Genomic DNA, 19920 nt, shown 5'->3' with positions numbered 1-19920 from the left:
TAAATATTGCTATGGAAGGGAAAGAATCCAATTCAGAAAAAAACATTGAAATGTAGTTTACTCGGGGTTGATTAGCAATGATTTCACTTTTTTTTAATCTAGTCCACTCTACATACATGCACAATGCATATTTCCAGTCCACCTTATGCTTTGTAAAGGTCATATTTAATCACATACAAAAAAGAGTAAACTGGTATCACGTGTTAAATAATTCCACCAAATAATTTAGTTTTTTCTAGGTAATCTGATGACACTAAAATAATCTGTCCGAATTTAAAAATGTCTTATCATTCTTTATTTTTGCACCCATTTTAACTAATTTAGGTTTTACATATGTGACAAGGAATTGATATGCTTTGATATACACAAGAGCCATGCAATCATATGTACCTGGGCTTTTTTGCAAATCGGCCTGCTTTATATACTTAAACCATTATCCTTTCAACCCCTTGACAACTCATTTATGGCAATGCATTTTCCTTAAACCATTTTGTTACAATTTGTTGTAACTGTGTGCTCCCCGCACCCACCAAATAACATATGCCACTGGAAGTCATTGCATGATGAGGTGAGTGGAAGTGAGGGCTGCTGATGCCGCCTTCAGTAGACTGGCAAAAAACGCTGAGCAGTAATCAAGATACAAACTGTTGGAAAATTCCACCTGCTGTAAGGCCTTAAATCCTGCATTATAGAGTCCTATAAGAAAAATGCTGAAGCTCTGTACATATTATTCAGGTTCTAGAATTGAATTCCCTTTCATGAAGTATCCCATTGTACACCACATTCTTTATCTGAACTCTATGGAATACAACTAAGACTTTTCTTATGAATTAATAATGTACTAATTTGATCATGCTAAAGCTAGCTTTTTGCAAAATGCAACCTGGAGCGCATCTCATACCAACCACGGCTTCATTCTCATCTGTTTTGTGTTCAAGTTTCATTTGCTCGCCAATTCAGTACCGTTTGACAAAGGTGGTCAAGGTAATGGCATTTTCAATGAGTTTCACCAACAGAATGATGGGCAAACAGATTCCTCACAACCATGTGTGTTATCCCAGTGTTATACATCATGAGCTGTATGCCCAATTTAGATATTATTTGGTGTTATTAACTCCTGCCTCCAGATGAACTGACAGTGGGACAGATGACCAGTGTCAAGATAATGTCATCCCTTCGTGTAGAGGACAATTGCTTATGCACGCGTGAGAAGCAGGCTATATTACGTAATGCATGCTGGGAAAAGGTTTATTCAGGGTTGTTACTGGTGCTAACTCTCAACCTCCCTGTATTTCATAACTCAAATCAACTGTCTAAACTAAGTTTCATTGAGGGTAGAAAAGGAATGAATGAAATGAGAAATGAAAAACTGACATGAAAAACAGTACGGGGTAGCATGTGTTTACTAGAGTCAAGAAGATTTTGTTGCGATATGATAGTATCAAAGAGCGCTTCATAGTTGCGCTTCCGTGTCATCCCTTTTCACTCAGAGGTTTGGGGTAGTATGCACATTATAAGATACCACAATTACTTAGATACCCCCACCACCTCCAAAGCATAACTGCTTAATCATTTTGACTACCAAAGTAAATGTCTTAAAACATAACAACAGACTTTCTTTCATAAAAATAGAAACAATCCCAATCTCCCTTTATGAAATACACATAAAATGTTGAAATTCTCTTAGATCCTCTGGTAGCCAGAAGATTTTTTCCTGCGGTAGATTAAATAAATGATCAGAGCCAAAATGATTACGATGACTACTGTAAGTCCAACTGCAACAGCAATCACAGAGTTGTGGTCAGTGGGGCACTCCGACTCTGGAGAAAACAAAAAACCAAAAAGGCTTGTTACTTTGCATTAAAAGCACTCACACTACTTATTTTCCTTGTTTTAATTTCAACAATTTTCAGTGGTTAGTTCAAATCCCTGCTGGCATCTAGTTGTTCCTTATGGTCTGCACAGGACATTTGACCTTCCAAACTGGTCAAAGCTCTACATTTAGTTATAAGCGACCCCAATCCTCTGACAAATGGTCAGATCCAGGTCACCTTTATGTGCTTCTAAAAATAGTGAAATTATATATCTCAGCTTCAATAGTGTGCCTATTCTTTCATTTCTTCCCTGCTCACTTTCAGGTTACGGGAGAGACTCCAGTAACCTCCCTCGTTTTCCTTGGTCAACCCATGTACACAGCTGGAATATTTCAACTCGATATGACATTTTTGACCACATTAACAAGTACAAAGTGACGAGGCAACCAATGACACACACACATGAAAGTATAGAGAAGATATGCTATGGTCCTTCCCTCCAGCCAGCAATCCTTTTATACTGAACAGGGAACAACATGATAGGAAGGAAGCACAAAGCAACCACAATGGTCTATAAACTCCCAATCATCCTACCAGCAAGATTAGTAATGTTATGTGCAGGGGTAAAAACTTCTAGTTGCAAGCCAGCCATAAAATGTCACTCGCAACCAATTCTACACATACACACAGCATACCATGTCTTACTTGCCAAGAGTAAATTACCACTAGCCAGTGGCTAGTGGCGAGCGCAACTTTTCACTGTTATGTGTATCAGCAGACATCTTAACATAGCCATTCAGAAAACCTTTCATACTGCGATCATGACCAGGTACAAGCCACCAACTAAGACTTTCGGTCCCACCACATAGCCGAGCACATGCCTGACATCAAGAACCACAACTTGAACTCTTTCATAGACAACAATGATCCTTACGCCGATTACTGTCTCGGGGGTCTCGGGAGGATAGCTCAGGGGGCCACGTGCTTGCCTTGGAAGCAAGACAACATGCAGCAACACAGGTTTGATCCCCGGGTCAGCACTTAGAAACCTCTGGGTAAATAACCTATCATATCATATCATATCATACTGACAGGTTGTTCTTGATGGCGGAGGCCCACATGAATGTCTTGACTTTTAAAATTCTTCTGCTCCAGGCTGGTAGTGCCAATCTATGTTTAGTACAAACTTATCTTGCCGTCCTACCCTTCCTTGCTCTACAACTCAACATGCACAAGCCTAAGCTCTCACCTCCTTTTGGGTGAACTTAACAATCATTATACCTCAAGTAAGAAAAAAGAGCATTCTCACTTAAGACATCTCTATTTTGGAATTCAATTCCCCTTTCACTCAAAAAAATGTCATCCACCTGACATTACAGGAGATCATCAAGAACTGGCTATTATTTAAAGAACACAAACAGCCCTTCAAATGGACATGACTTAACTTTCCATGACAAGATGTCATATCAGTAAACATGTAATTAGTAAATTATCTAGTTGTATGAATGTGCTGGATTTTTTTTATAAAACAAACCTACCAGAAGCAACAGAGAGCTGTAGAACAAGGGGACAGGGTGATGGGCTACCATATTATGTATTTAATTAGACGGATAGTATTTTATGGGGGGGATTCTGTTTCTTCGAATTGGGTTCTACGAAAAATAGTAAAAACTCCCTTCTATTGACATTGGATGCGACATCTAATTTCGAAAGGGGGAAAACACATGGGTGTCAGCTGGAATGTGAAGTTGGTGAATATGCAGAGGGGTGTTTGAGGAGATAAGAGGGGTAAGCCCCACAACAGCAAAGGGTGAGGAAAATAGAGCAAGGTGCAGAAATGAAAATGGAAGATGTAGCCCTAATTTGAAGAAATAACATAGATACATTAAAAGTATACCTGAAAGTTCATGGAGACATGGGATTTAGAGGTTAGAGAGGGAAACACAGACACATTCTTGGTGGATACACAGATGTGCTCCTGTTGAAGCAATATATACCTTCTTTACTACACTATTCAATCACTGGGTCTACCTCAGTGGTTCCCTCCTTTGCCTACTTCGGCTATCAGAGAGAAAGCAAAGTGTATTCCATCACTTATTCCGTTTCCCAGTGCAAACATGTATGCTTGCCATACAGTTTCATTCATGACCGAATTCAACATACAATATTGTTTTGTAGCATAGTTTTGAACACACTGCATGCTTGCCTCCCCATTAACTTGTGACAGGGGAGGGAGGGAGCCTGACCCACACCCCCAGTGGGTGCCAGAGAATGTGCAGGCAGGCCCCCTCCCAGCACCTCCTTACCTGCAAGGACAGCACCACAGCAGGATGCTGTAGAGAAGAGGGTGGCCGCACTGCAAAGAGGCGCTGAGGAAAAGAGGCAGCAGAAGACATCTCTGAGCTGCAGGTAACAGGCCCGGGGGTTGCGCTGCAATACATTACAGCAACAAAGACAGCCGACCAACAATGGAGAAGAGGCCACGCACCAGGAGAAAATCATTAATGCAGCAAGACTGCGTAGAAAAGGGGGCAGGGGTTAACGCCCCTATCAAGTCCCCCAAGCCCTCCGCTGTCACACCCCTTGGGAGCAAGTAAGCCATTGGTAAGGTAAATTGGTCAATCCTGAGACGGGGAGGGGTATTTAAGACAGAGCTTGGGAGTGTTTAGTGTGGGCTGCGGAGGACATCCGAAAGCCCAGAGGAGGTGAGTGTGCTTTGGTGATAGAACAGAAGTAGAGAGGTGGGAGTGGTAGTTGGGAGTGGAGGTAGAGATAGTTGGGAGTTCAGGTAGTGGTAATATGAAGTAGAGGTAGTGGGAGTAACAGAGTAGCAGGCAGAGGTAGTAAGTAGTAGCAGGAGCATATAGAAAAAGACTGGAGTTAGAAGAGGTAGTAGAGCACAGCAACAAGGGAGTAGTAGCAGTTGGAGCAACAGTAGTAAGAGATTGTAGTGGTAGTAGAGAAATGGAGTAGCAGAGTAAGGATTAGGGGTAAGAACAGAGAAATAATAGTAGCAGCACAGGAAGGAGGAGAAGATACACCAGAGGTAGCAGACACTATTGACAGTAGTGAGTGGAGGAATTGGGAAGGAGGAGGAGTGGTACCATCAAAGTGTGGATTTAGGAAAGCAGAGTGTGAGAGTGGAGGGACAGTAGTATGGTGGGATGAGAACATCTTGGGGCCTATTGTAGGGAAGGGTCAGGTGAGATCGTGTGTGCAAGAAGAACAGGTGGAGTACTTAGCAGACTAGGTCAGGGACATCTACAACACCCCTAGGGAGACAGGTAGCCATCCTCTTAGGGAAAACATCTTTAGTCGCAGCAAGAAGACCAGATAGAAAGGTGGCACCATTCAATAGAACTGACATCCCTGTTACGGGCACCTGGGTTAGGGAGTACTATCTCATTAACTAGCTGCATGGGTTGGAATGCAGGAAGATTCTGGCCAAAGCTAGGGCTCCATTTACGTTGATGTGCTACAGGCACAAGTGGAAGGGCTTCACAGTGTGGTGGCGGGCGTGGAAGATCACACTACTGCGAGTAACTGCTCCGTAGCTGCTCTCGTTGGCCAAGGCTGGTCTTGGCCAAGCCTCCATCAAGGTCCACCTCGCCGCCATATCCCGGTACACTCGGGCCCTGGGGAAGCTCTGCCTGTGGTCCCAAAAGGCTCGATAAGGAGTTCCTCAAGGGTCTCTTCATGACTTTCCCTCCAGTTTAGGCCCCCTGTCTCAGCTTGCAAACTAAATGTGGTCCTGTCTAAGCTCATAGGGCCTCTGTTTGAACCAATGCACCGTGCCCCTCTGAAGTTTCTATTGTGGAAGACCTCTTTCCTGGTGGCAATCACATCGGAAAGGTGGGTCGGGGAGATTTAGGCCCTCTCCTGTAAGCAACCGTATTGGTCCTTCCGCCCAACTAAGGTGGTTCTGCGAACACATCTTACATTCACGCCACTGGTTCCATCGGACTTTCATCTCAATGAGTCTTTGGTTCTGCCAGTTTTATTTGCGAACCCTTTTTCGCCTGCTGAAAGGGCGCTACATCCGCTGGACGTTGCTCGTGCCCTGCAGTTTTATATGGCACACACAAAGGACTTTTGAAAGATGTCTCAGCTATTTGTCAACTTTGGATCTGTGGGACAAGGAAAGACCCTGTTTAAGGTTTCCAATCGTCAGGTGGCTCTCCGGCTGTATCATGCATTGCCATCGTCTGGCCAACAGACCGCCTCCAGCCCGGCTGAGAGCCCACTCCACCAGAGGCACCGCACTGACCACATTGTTTCTCCCTGGTGTTCCCCTGCTCGACATCTGCAGGGCTGCTATGTAAAGGTCTACCCACACCTTCACGAAATTCTACTGAGTCGACAGGGATTCCAGGGAAGAGTTCCGGGTTGGCCAAGCAGTGCAAAGCAACCCGTTTGTTTGAGGTATGTTCCAGGGGTAGGTGTATTGCTTCTGTGAGCCTTGCCACCTCCCGTGGTTGTGTATATGTTCTATGTGTAATCGTATTCATGAGCATTCAAACCAATGCAAGACCCTATGCTGGAGAAGGAACACGTTACTTACCTGTAACTCTTGTTCTCCAGCATGGGTTTTGCATGGGTTTACATGCAAACGCTCCCTCCTTCCCCTCTCTGGCTCTTCTTGGTTCGTAGCCACTTAACATGTGCAACCAAATCTGAAGATGGCCACCAGGGATGGCGCTTAGGAGGATGAGTGTCATTGGCTGGGGGCAGGATGACCCAAAGGACAATGATAGGCTATAGAGAGATGAGCAGTTCTAGTTTAAAGCGAAACTGCTTTCTTTTACCGAGGATTCCCAGCCTGACGACTGGGAATATTCATGAGCATGTGAATCTATGCAAGACCCCTTGCCTGAGAAGCATATATAAGCTTCAATCCTTCCCCATCTGTCACAATGCAGTCGGTTACTAAGTGACAATCACATTGTAACCATACCATAGTATGCCATTACCACTCCAAACATATCTGTTTTAATTAACCCTAACACAACTAGCAAAAAAAGAGTCTCAGGCAAAGCCTTATGCCTGTCTGGGCAGAACAGTTCTTACTTGCATGCCCAGGCTCTGGACTCAATCCAGACATCAGTTGCTGAGACAAACGGTCTCATATCAGGGCATAAGAAGAACTGAAGAACTGTGTATCTGCAGATATCTGACATATCAATGACAGTACCTGTAATCGGGGTAACACAGTAACAGCATAATTTTTCCAGTGTTGCATGTTATATTATAGTACAGTGTACACTCCCATTTCCACGCACATGCGACACATTCAGCAGCATTCTTGTGCATTATTAGTTAATTCCGAACAACGAAAGATTAGGTGTCGCATGGGATACATTTCAAGTATTCTATTAGCCTAAATTTACTACTAGGGCCATCAATGGACAGGGCAGAAGCCAGAACCCCCAAAAACAGAAAACAAAAACATTAAACAGCTAGTTCACTGTGATCGATTTTAAAAGTATATTTTTCTCAGTTCCCTTTCACCCCGATTCGCAGACCCAAATATGCCAGGCCAGTTCCTGTGTGAACAAGATCTAGAATTAGTGGCTTTTGCGATACAAATGTCTTCGACCATTACTGTGGGTTGCCCGGTGACATTGTATGTGGAGCATCCAGTTTTTGCGATCTTGGAAAAGCCAAATCGACTGACGACGCAGTGAGTCTCAGGGTATGAGGTGATTCTATCAAATGCTTCCATACATCCATCATGATGTCACCTAGTCAATCCGCAAACATTTTTAGCATAACCCGTGAAACCTGATGACATTGTCCACGACTGTGTGATTTTTGAGGGAGAAGAGGAAGAGAGGACGAATGTTAAGGAGGATGCCTTGGAGGGAGGTGAGGTACTCTTTGTTGATGGTTCCTCAACAATCAATCAGGACACAGATGAGAGGCATACAGGTGCGGCCGTTGTGGGCCTTGTGGATAGGGAGTACTAGGTCAGGATGAATAAACTGTTGCCTTCACATTACTCTGTGCAAGTGGCAGAACTGGTGGCACTCATGGAGGTGCTGGAAATGAGCAAGGGGGAGGCAGTCACTATTTATTCTGACTCCGCGTATGTCACCTCCACGAGACAATCAGGCTTGTCAAGATGACGGAGAAGAGGGTTCAGGGGATCTGATGCGACCCCTGTCCAGCATACTGTTTCATTATCCAGACTAATTGAAGCATTAACACTGTCCACAGACGTAGGAATAGTTAAGTTCTCCCGAGCATACTAACCATACTGACCCAGCAGCACTTGGAAATGATGCTGCGGACAGAGCGGCGAAAGAAGCTGAGTATTTGCCATTCGCAGATTCCCAGAAAAAGGAAACTATGTCCCAGCAGGTAAAGTTGCCAGCCCTGTACACTGTGGTCTCTTTGCTTCAGATTGTGGAAAAGCAGGAAAGAGCCCTTAAATAGGAGAAGGAGGTCTGGGCAAAGAGGGGATGTATCCTCTCGCCCACGGATTTGATTTGGAGACAGGAGCTAACAGAAAGTGTTGCCTGTAGAGCTACACCTTGTGGCTCTAGTGTAACTACAATAACCGTAGCATGCTTCTCAATGACAAATCGCAGCAGAGCTTCAGGCAGATTGGTTTATACCAAACCTCCAAGAACAGGTCAGCAGATTTGTAGGGAATTGTATAACTTGTAGGGAATTCAATCCTGGAAACACCATGAAGACAGTAAGAGGAGTTTTGCCCCGACCTTCGGGCCTTTTCAGGAGCTCCATATCGATTGATGTAACAATTTTCGACATCTAATTTTTCCAATGGCTTGAGGTTGGTCCCTGCGTGCACCTTGATGTTAAGTCTGCAGCAACATTTTTGGCGAGGGAGGTAATTCCACGGTGGGGAATTTGTGAGGTCCTGTTGTCTGACAATGGGACCCACTTCTTTGATGCCTTGTTTTCAGAAATCACTTAGCTCTTGGGGATCAAGCACATATTGAATTTGAAGAATTTATATCACGCACACAACAAACTTAATCGAGTCTTGGCGCAGGTGGTACCATGTGATAGAAAAGAACATCCAACCTAATAGAGACCGACGCCACAGAAATTCAGCTTAGCAAAAGGCCATAGCCGCCATATCTACTTGAACAAGGAACAAGTTACTTACCTGTAACTGTTGTTCTCCAGCATGGGTCTGGCATGGATTCAAGCGCTCATGAATATTCCCCATCGTCAGGCTGGGAATCTTCGTTAAATAAAAAATCCATTTCAGTTTAATTTCTGAACTGTCTTTCTCCTAACAATCAATCACTGAGTTCTGGGTCATACTGCCCCCAGCCAATGACTGCCCTCTACCTAAGCCCCTCCTCTGGCAGCCATCTTCAGATTTGGTAGCACGTAAAGTGGCAGTAGGACCAAGAGAAGAGCCAAAGAGGGGTAGGAGGAAGGGTTCGCATGTGAATCCATGCCAGACCCATGCTGGAGAACAACAGTTACAGGTAAGTAACTTGTTCCTTCTCCAGCATGGTGTCACACTCACCTGTGTCTCTGCAGGAACGATGGATGAGTCTCACTTGACCCCAAATTCTCACTTTCCCCTGTTTCACTCGGAAGAACACCTGTCAAATACAAGATGTACACTTAGACCTGAATTAATCCGATTCCCCTGGGCCGTTCCCTTCTCTTTCTGTGTGTTGTGAGGTCCCCTAAGGGCTTACCTTGATTTTTAGCAGGGTGTGCACTCCATCCTGCATTCGCAGGGGCGCGATTCACTTGTAGGGATGATGCCAATGTCTGTTGGCTGAGTTCTGATGCCACACGCTGTTATATGCCTTCACAGCGAGGCAGAGTGTTCTATGTGCCAGTTTCTTCACTAGCTAGGAAGTCCTTTCCACAAAGTGAACGTTGCGCAGTGGTTGTTGAGTGTCCGGAATTGTCTGTATTGCCTTTATTTGCCAAGGTATTTTTGGGTGAATAGCGCTGCGTGCAGAAGTCAGCCGCTGGTAGGTATGCACAGCGTCATAGGTTTGAGCACACCTGGTAATGTCTCTCCTTTCCCTTGCAGCAGTGGATTATGGAGTGCTAGCACCTCGAGTCTGGATTCAGCACTTCTGAAGACTTGGTGGTCTGGTAAGTATGCATAGAGGCTTTGGTAAGTTTGCACTGTGTTATTGGAGAGAGCGCAGTGAAAAATGTCTCTGTGTTATTGGAGCGAGCGCAGTGAATAATGTCTCTTCTTTCTTTTGCAGGACTGTGAGCGCTCGAACAACGGACTTGGATTCCAGCGTAGCGGGAAGATTCGGTAAGTATGCGCAGCGTTACAGGTGCCGGAGTAGGATTCCCCTCTTGACTGGAGAAAGCTGCGGCGTGGAGAAAGCACGTGGGTTGATCCAGAGCAGGTAAGCAGAAGCAGGATGATCGGGAGCAGGTAAGCAGAAGCAGGATGATCCGGAGCAGGTAAGCAGAAGCAGGATGATCCGGAGCATGGCGAGTGTGTTGCTGATGCAGCTCACAGTAAGCAACATGAAGCAGCACTCTTGGGTGTGGCTTATACAGCCAGCCACACCCGAACACTTGAGAGCTCATGAATTGTCATGCACTTCCTGTTTGGCAACAAGAAGTGGTAACCAGGAAGTTACTACAAACACCAGGAAGAAATTAAAAAAAGGTATCTTTGTGTGCCTATGCCAGGCCTGCCAAGCCTCCACCCAGCTCGCCCCGACTACCTGCCTTGTACCCATGACACATGGCGCCTGGCATGGATTCACATGCTCATGAATAAAGAATACATAGCAGTACACACATGCACAACTACGGGAGGTGTCAAGGCTCAACATTAAGCAACTCTTACCTCCTCACCAGGTTCACCTTCAAGCGAACAGGTTGCGCAGCACTGCTTGGCCGACCCTGGACTCCTCCCTGGAATCCCGATCGACGCAGTAGAATTTCGTGAAGGTGTGCGTCGACCTCCACGTAGCAGCCCTGCAGATGTCCAGCAAGGGCACACCAGATAGGAACGCTGTGGTAGCTGCGATCGCTCTGGTGGAATGGGCTCTCGGACAGCCAGGCAGCAGTCGGTTTGACAACCGATGACAGTACATGATACAGCCGGAGAGCCATCTGGAAATGGAAGCCTTCGAGAGAGCCTTCCCCTGATTGACAGGTCCAAAATTCACAAAAAGTTGTGACGTCTTCCGAAAACTCTTCGTGCGGTCCACGTAGAACTTCAGCGCTCTAGCCACATCCAGCGAGTGCAAAGTCCTTTCAGCCGGCGACGAAGGCGACGGGAAGAAAACAGGCAACACCAATGGTTCGTTGAGGTGGAAGTCCGACGGCACCTTGGGCATGAAGGAGGGGTGCATCCTGAGCACTACCCTCGTGTCGTGAAAAGTCAAGTACGGGGGCTTGCAGGAAAGGGCCTGGATCTCTCCCACCCGTCGTGCGGAGGTGATGGCCACAAGAAACGCTGTTTTCCACGACAAGAACTTCAACAGAGCTGAGTGCAGAGGCTTGAACGGAGGTCCCATGAGCTTGGTCAGCACCACGTTGAGCTCCCACGCCGGGGCCGGGGCCTTCACCGGCGGGAACGATCTGAACAGTCCCTTCATGAATTCTTTCACCAGATGATGGGACCACAAAGACGTCCATCCCGTGGTTCTGGTGTATCGGGAGATTGCAGCAAGATGAATCTTGATGGAAGCGTGCGCCAGTCCACCCTTGGCCAGCGTCAGCAGGTACGGCAGTACTTGAGGAGCCGTAATCCGTAGAGGGTTAATCTTCCGTGCATGGCACCAGACAGAGAACCTCTTCCATTTGTGTCCGTAGCATTTAAGAATTGAGGACGCCCTGGCCTTTGCAAGAACCTCTCTGCAGTTGGCCGGTATGTCGTAACCTCCAAATTCTAACGCTGCAGGAGCCAGGCCTGCAAGTTCAGCGACTTCGGGTCGTGATGGAGGATGGCGCCTCCTTCCCCGGAGAGAAGATCCGCGTCCACTGGCAGCTTGATTGACGGGGACGCTGACAAGTCCAGAAGGTCCGGGAACCATATCTGCCTCGGCCACGCAGGTGCGACGAGGATCATCCTGCACCGTGACCTCTTGAGCTGGTTGATGAGCCGGATCAGCAGCAGCAATGGAGGGAACGCATATAGGAACAGGCCCTCAGAGGGGAACGAGAAAGCATTGCCCATGCTCCTCGGCTGGGGAATCCTGCTGGCGAACCTCCGGCACTTGGAGTTCGTCGCCATCGCGAACAGATCGATCTGGGCTGTGCCCCACCGTCGGAAGAGGCGGTCCACTAGATCCTGTCGTAGTTCCCACTCGTGGCACGAGCACAGCTCTCTGCTGAGTGAGTCGGCAATGGTGTTTTTTTATCCCTGCCAGATGAAACGGCACCAGAAACATCCCTTGGGCGACGGCCCAATGCCACAGATCCTGAGCCTCCTTGGACAGGGCTGGGGATCTGGTACCGCCCTGCTTCCTGATGTAGAACATGGTGGTGGTGTTGTCGGTGAAGATCCTCACCACCTTGCCCTTGAGGGACGGAAGAAAGGACCTGAGGGCCCAAAACACTGCACGGAGTTCCAGGACATTGATATGGAGGGACTTCTCCGTAGGCAACCAAAGGCCCCTCGCGTGCAGGTTTTCCGTGTGCGCTCCCCACCCTTCCAGGGAGGCATCCGTGGTCACTGTCTTCTGGTGGCCCGGGGTCTGGAAGTCCATGCCCGCCGTCAGATGCGCGCGGGTGCCCCACCACTGGATCGCTCGTCGGAAGCTCTCGTCGAGTGTGATCCTGTCCTCGAAGCTGCCCGTCGTCTGGATCCAGCAAGCGTCCAGGAACTCCTGTAACGGCGCATCCGAAGCCTGCACAGGCGGATGAGATAAATGCAAGAGGACATCATTCCGAGGAGGGACTTGATGGACCTCACCCTGGCCGCGTCCGCAACCAGCATCCGCTGCACCTTGCCCAAGATGGCCCAAGTCCTTTCCTCCGACGGAGAGGCCAGAAGCGCCACTGTGTCGAGCTTCGCTCCCAGAAACAGTGTGTCTTGAGCGGGCACCAGGTGGGACTTGGCGTAGTTTATGGAGAATCCCAGGTCCGTGAGTAGTTGGACGGTCCTCGCTGTGTGCTCCGCTGCGAGCTCCTTTGTCTTTGCTCGGATGAGCCAGTCGTCCAGGTAGGGGTAGACGTGGACCCCTCCAGGCGCAGCCGCGCCGCCACCGGTGCGAGGCACTTGGTGAACACCCTGGGTGCCGACCTCAATCCGAAGGGAAGGGCTCTGAACTGGTAGTGACGCCCTTGGACCACGAATCTGAGAAACCTTCGGTGTCCCTTTAGGATGGGGATATGGAAGTAGGCATCCTCCAAATCCAACGACGACAGGAAATCGCCCTCCTCCAGTTGACGCAGGACGTGCTGGAGGGTGACCATCCAGAACTTCTGTGCCTTGATGTATTTGTTCAGTCGTCGTAGGTCCAGGATGGGACGCCATCCTCCTGTCTTCTTCTTCACGAGGAAGTATCTTGAGTAAACTCCGGAGCCCCGAAGCCTCTTTGGGACGAGCTTGATGGTGCCTTTCCTGAGCATCGCCTTTACCTCCAACAGAAGTTGAGGGACGTGATGTTCCTTCCTGGCCACGGGGGGGACGCACAGGCACTTCTTTAGAAACTCGAGCGCGTGACCCTGGGCCAGGGCGTCCAGCACCCAACGGTCGGTGGAGATGGACTCCCACACGCTGACGAAGCTCGCCAGCCGGCCTCCCACCGGGGTGCTTCGGTGGGGGCCCGACCCCACGGCCGGTTCAGTCCTGCTTTGACAAGGCTTTGCTGCCTTGTCCTCCTTGGCGACGACGGCGGGGTCCGCCCGACTTGCCTTGTCCCCTGTAGGCTTCCTGTGACGACGAACGGGCCGCTTGACGATAGGTGGAAAATCCACCGCCGGAACCTTTGGAGGCACCCTGCTTGCCTCTGCCGCTCCGAAAGGGCGGCCGTCGTTGCTGGAGAACACCAAGAGCCCGGGCTGTCTCTGTGTCCATCTTGATGGCTTGTAGGGAATCGTCCACTGTTTTCCCAAACAGGTTGCTCCCGTCGAACGGCATGTCCAAGACTCTGGTCTGCACGCCCTGATGGAAGTCAGTTGCCTTGAGCCATCCACGCCGTCTAAGGCACACGCCGTTGCCCAACTGGCGAAATCCAGTGTCAGCGATGTCTGTCGCTATCGTAATGGCGTGGTCCGACGCCACTTCTCCTTCCTGCAAGATCTCTAGGGCCTCCGCCCTCTTGTCGTCTGGTAAGAAGTCCAGCAGGGGGGCGATTTTGTACCACAACTCCCTGTCGTAGCGGGCTACGATAGCCAAGGCGTTGGCAGCCTTAATCGTTGTTGCTGCCGACGAGATGACTGGGCGTCCCATCGTGTCCAATTTCTTTCCCTCGCCGTCTGGCGGGGAGGTTGACGTAGAGGCCGAGGTCCCCCCCGCTTTCTTCCTGGCCGCCGCGGAGACGACCGAGTCCGGGTCGGCTGTGCCCGAAGGCACAAGGGGGCCGCGTCCGGGACCCGGTACTTCTTCTCGTACCGATCCCTCCTTGCAGGCATTGTGGATGGGTTCTTGAGGAGGGCAAGAACCTCATCCCAGATATCGTCCAGTAGAGGTACAGCGAGGTCCGTCTTCCTCTTGGTCTCGCGCCGTTGATAAAGGAAACCTTCCTTATTCTTCTCTTCTGGGCAGAGCTGGAAAAGCTCGGATGCCCTGGCGATCATGGCATGAAACAATCCAATCTCGTCGGGCGGGGAAGCCCGGGGAGGAGGTGACGACGGGAGATCCTCGTCGTAAACCTCATCGTCTGTTCCCGTCGCGGCCGTGTCAGTCCCCGTATCATCCCCACGGGTCCTGGACGGGGAGGAGGGCTGAGCAGGGCGCGATGGTTGAAAAGGAGGTGGAGGATGAATCCTTCTTCTCTTAGGAGGAGGGACGCAGGTGCGACGAGGTTCCTCCGTTGGTGGTAACGGCAATCTCGTCCTTATCTCCGAGCATAAGGACTGTATAGCTAACAAAATGGCCGCCGAGTTGTCTTGCGGCACTGGTTGAGGGGAGTCCGACGGGCGGTCGGCATCCTCGACGTTCTCGTCGTCTCCTACGTCGGGGTCCCTCCCGACGGGCTGGTCTTCTTCCACGCCAACGCCGTGGCTTAAGACTTCGATCAGCTCCTCCTCAGAGGTTGAGGCCGAATCCACGACGACCTCCTGCCCCCCCTTTTTCTTCTCCGTCGGAGGTTTCACAGGGGTCCTGTCGATTGGCATGAAAGAGGACTCCCTCCATGGTGGCAGGGAGACTCTGGGCCCCGAGGTCGCTACCACTGGTGTAACCTCCACAGGCTGAGCCAGGGCCGCCGCGACTGTCTCGATAGAGGCCTTGGCCGGGTGGATTAAGGCTTTCACCACCTTAGGTGCGCTCACCGCCTTCTCCTTGGGGGGAGGGTCACTGCCTCGCTCCCCCTCCGATGGGGCCTTCGAGCTCCACCGGGGTCTCTCCAGGAGCTTCGCCGGGTGCTCGGCCTTCCTCTTACCCGAGCCAGAGCGTTGGCTCGTGGTTGATGGCGCCGGGGAGAATGCGCCCTGCCTGGCGCCCGTAGAGCCCGACCGTTCGGCGCTCCCGGTGCCAGCGGACTCGCTGTGCTTCGCCTTCTGTTGGACCCCTGTCGCCGGGGCGCCCTCAAAGGTCTTAGAAGACCGCTCGGACTTCTTCTTCTTCTTCTCACCTGACGGGCTCTTCCCCTCCAGCCAGTTGGCGAGACGCAGATGACGGTCCTTCATGCTCCGCTCCGACATATTGCCGCAAAACGCACAGTCCTTCCCCACGTGCGTCTTGTCCTCATGCAGGCAGTAGAGGCAAAGGGAGTGTTCATCCTCCTTAAAGACATTCTGAAGCTGACATCCAGGGCAGACCCTGAACAGCTTTCCGGGCGTCGAGCTTCCCTTCTCCTGGGCCATGATCGAGATGGGCCTGAGAAACTTCTGGAGTCCTCCAAAAGCATGGCTCGACGAAATCTTCACCCTTGAGGGGAGTAGAAGAATCCGACCCGGGTCCCCGTTGATCGGATAAAGAAACGGTGGAGCTTGAGGCTCTTTTGACCGAAAAAGAGAACATTTTCCCAAGAAAAAGCGCAAAAAAAGCACTCAAGCTCGAGAGCAATAGCACGAGGATCCCAACACTTGAACGTGCGGTAAAAATCTTAAGATGGCTGCCAGAGGCGGGGCTTAGGGAGATGGCAGTCATTGGCTGTGGTCAGTATGACGCAGAGATCAGTGATTGGTTACTACTACGAAAGACAGATCAGAAACGAAACTGATACTGATTTTTCTTTACCGAGGATTCCCAGCCTGACGACGGGGAATATTCATGAGCATGTGAATCCATGCTAGACCCATGCTGGAGAACAACAGTTACAGGTAAGGAGAAAAGATGCAGCTGTTGACTTCTGTTCCTGTGCAGCTCTGCAGATCTCACTGTTCCTGGGCCTCAGTCGTGGGGACAAGAGGGAGGACGTTGGGGGACTCCTGCACTGTACTGGCACCGTCAAAACTGCCAACCGGCAAACTTTACTTTCAGTGGCTGTTTTGCGTTTCAGCAAATAGCAATAAGCGCGGTTCCTAGATGTCAAGGTGGACTGTCCTCACTTCTGGGATCCCACACTCTGCTGAGGGGGCTCAAGCTTGGTCCGTCCTGCTTCGTGGGAGTCTGGAGGATCTTCCAAAAGCTTTAGGCCAGCTTAAAAGTAACACACACAATCTGGTGTCCCTCTGCCTGGCCATGCGGTTCCTGCAGCAACTCTGAGGAAATTCAACCAGCTCCGAGATGGGTGTCCAGGTGGTTTACTTTTGAGTTGGTGGGACCAATCAACTCAAAGGGAGAAGTCGTCCTTGCAGGGGCTTCTCTGTCGATGCAAACATGGCAAGTAGTCACTGCAGCAGGGCTTCACCGGGCAAACCAACAGGCAAACCAACGGTCCAGGAGTTGCAGCAGGCATCCTCTTCAAGCTCTTGTTCAGTTCCTTCGTCCAGTGGTCGACTCTGCCTTCCAAGCCAAGAGACTTGCCTTTTATTCAGTTCTCTCCCATTCATTGTATCCTAGCTGTCACTCACCCAGCAGGGTGGCTGTCCTTGCCGGACAGTCAGCCAGCCAATCACCACAGAGTGCATTTGGGTCTCCTAGGAGACTAAGCACAGGGAGTTTCGGGCACCTCCCTCACTTCCTGCCTACCCGAGACACTATGGAGCCAGAGACGGGTTTCACTTCTGAAGCCCGCTAAAAGCGAATGAACAAAGAGACCAAACCTGGTTTGGCGCTCAGAGAAAAACTCTAGAAGGTCCTTTCCACAAAGACATGGCGAAAAACAAAGACCAGGGACCATTTTAGCAAGGATGGCTGGCCGCCATTTTGAAAAAGATGGCTCCCGCGGTTAACGTTACTGGGTCCGCAAACGGTTGCGGTAAATGCAAACCTTGGTATTTCAAAACGAAACCAATGCCACCAGCCAGTCAATCAAGGAAAGGGTAACATAAAAAATGTTACATGAGCATTTAGACACAGGGGATACTAAGTAACCCTCCCCAGCACTCTATTGTAAGATAGGGTGTGCTGGGTCTAGCAAGTACAATGCCAAGTAAAGTCAATTTCACTTTACTGCTCTGGAAACAGTAGTTTATCCCAGAGAAGGTATTTAAACCTTGGGAAATCTAAAAGACTTCCCTGTGCCACTGCACTGATGGTGCTGTGTGACACAATTGCAAAAAATGATGCCTATGACTCCATAACCAAATGAAACACAGAGGTAACATTCACACAAAAATACATGAGAGAGTGAGAAAAAGGGTCACACTCTCTCCAGGTTAAAAAAATAAAGTCCTCAAAATCCAGCAAAGTTGCTTGAGGTCTCTAAGGTGGAGGGAATTAGCACATTTTTGAGAATTCTCCCTAACAGGCCCTGCATCGAGTTCTGCTGCATTTCTCAACTGGAAGACCTTGCACCAGCATTAGTCGCTGACCATAGAAGTGCTTGAACCTGCAACCCCTGGGGATCAAGGGCCGCAACTGGCTGCGGGAAAAGCAACCTTGCACCGTCTTCAACCGACCTTTCAAGTCCCACTAAGAATCAGAGTACAGGGGAGTTGTAACGATACTTACCTGAACTCCCCTTTAAATGTTTTGATAACTTTTAGAAACTTTTGTATAACTTTGGCTTTGCTAATGCTTGTTCACACAAAAGCCCCAGAAAGTTGGGGACATATTTGTTAGTTAGTTTAATTTATCCCCTAACACTTGGAACTGCTCATTGGACCCCAGACCCTACCTTCATGTTTTCCAGCTTCACAAAACTGTATGGAGCTTTGCGGAACCTGGGTACAAAGCCTCATACATCTTAGGGATGGACTTCTGAATTTAGGGTTTAATCTCTGTGGGCCAGTAGTGCTTATACTAATCTGTACCTTCCTTTTCAGGGGTTTGATATGTATTTTGCCCCACTCCATTGATCGTGTATATGTATCTCCATTGATTGTGTATATGTATCTATTATGAGCATTGTGTGATAGCATTACCTATTTGTAGTTATTTTTCACTGTGTTATTGTGGCCATACGTAAAGAAGTATTTGTATACCTGTTTGCCTGTTTGTTCCTAGACAGCTTCACTCTGTGTGCTCATTGTGGACCCGTTACAAGCTCACAACCTATTGAAGCTTAGCCTAGGCCTCTCGCCTTGCTACCTTGAACTGGTATGGCTACAGCTTCCAGAGTTGTCCCTGTCACAATACTAGGTCCCTGTCACAATACTAGGTTGGCCTTCTATACATCTGTCCACCAGGCCAGAGTATAGGAAATCAGTCCTAACAGGGCCTCCTAACTTACTCACAACCGCCTCTGGGGTAGGATCGGCTCTAGCAAATGCCCTGGTCGGCTATTTACCTCACCTTAAGAGGAGTCCCTGCTTCCCCCTGATAAGATTCAAGACCCTGACCCTGTCAGAGAAGACAAAATCATCCATGTGAAAAGGTACACAAATCTTGCAAGAGGCCAAGGGCAGGATCGGACACTCTGCTGGAAGTTAACATCACCATATTAATGGGGTGCCTCGGTCCTACAGAAATTTAAGCCAAAACCAAAATCCGTAGCCACATTGAAAAAGGTACTGTACCAGCCACGGCATACACAAAAAGTGAGTCTGTGGGTAAGGGTTTGGGATAAATACTGTTGTGGGGAGTGGGGGGAAAATGGAGACGTGGTACCGGCTGCTTCACTTGACTATGTCGTGGTTGACCATTCTACCTAGTCTCGTAAATACCTTGGTCTGTGGCACATTCTTCTGGTCTGGTTACCTCTGCAGTTATATTTTTTGATCTCAATACATGGCAAATATCCCTCAATATGGGACCTTTGCTTCTGTGTGCTTGAAATCTTACACGCCCTGTTGTTGTTGCATACTCTCCCATCAGTGGCCCTAACTGCTCCGTGCAGTGAACATACCGCTTTGCAAGGTTGAGACCATGCTTGTGATTGACCTTTCATGCTGCTCGGAAGTTTTATGCACACTTTATCTCCTACCTTAAAGAGGTGAACATCCTGCTTTGCGTCTGTCATACTCTATCTTGTTTCTTATTTGCCTATTCTCTATTTTCCTCTTGACCATATCTTCACAAACCTCTGTTTTATGAACTCTTCCAATCCTCGGAGGACACAACCAACTGCCCCATTTCCTTCCCCTTCAGAAATTCAAAAGGAGACATTCACGTGGTTGAATGGGGAGTAAACCTATGAGTCACCACCATACTTGTCTGCATCCAATCAGTGTTTGTTGTAAGGGCACCTTTTATGCTGTATTTTATCACCTGGATAAAACATTCAACCATCCCATTAGTCTCCAGATGCAGATGATATACTGCACTGGTTTGGTGTCCAATTCCATTATTACCCAAGTATGTTTCCTTATTTTATATATTAATTCGACACCATCATCTGTCATGATTATGGCCGGATACCGTTCCTCACTAAATATAGCCTCTAATAATAATAATTGAATAATTTGTCATTTATATAGCGCTACGAACCCTCAGGTATCTGAGCGCTGCTTATTATTACCCACGGTGTGT

At 48.9% G+C, this 19920-nt stretch overlaps 1 protein-coding gene across 1 annotated transcript in view; it reads right to left on the bottom strand.

Moving 5' to 3' along the window:
* Positions 1-272: 272 nt before the first annotated feature.
* Positions 273-19920, bottom strand: part of LAMP3 (lysosomal associated membrane protein 3) — a 329224-nt gene continuing 309576 nt past the window's right edge. Inside the window, exon 6 of the mRNA XM_069618651.1 lies at positions 273-1820. Within this exon, the coding sequence (XP_069474752.1) occupies positions 1684-1820 (137 nt within the window). The 3' untranslated portion in view covers positions 273-1683. The remainder of the gene's footprint in view (positions 1821-19920) is intronic.

The sequence above is a fragment of the Ambystoma mexicanum genome, chromosome 10, assembly GCF_040938575.1.
Source record: "Ambystoma mexicanum isolate Mex_15411 chromosome 10, UKY_AmexF1_1, whole genome shotgun sequence".
Classification (NCBI taxonomy): Eukaryota; Metazoa; Chordata; class Amphibia; order Caudata; family Ambystomatidae; genus Ambystoma; species Ambystoma mexicanum.
This window is presented reverse-complemented; position numbering and strand designations above follow the sequence as displayed.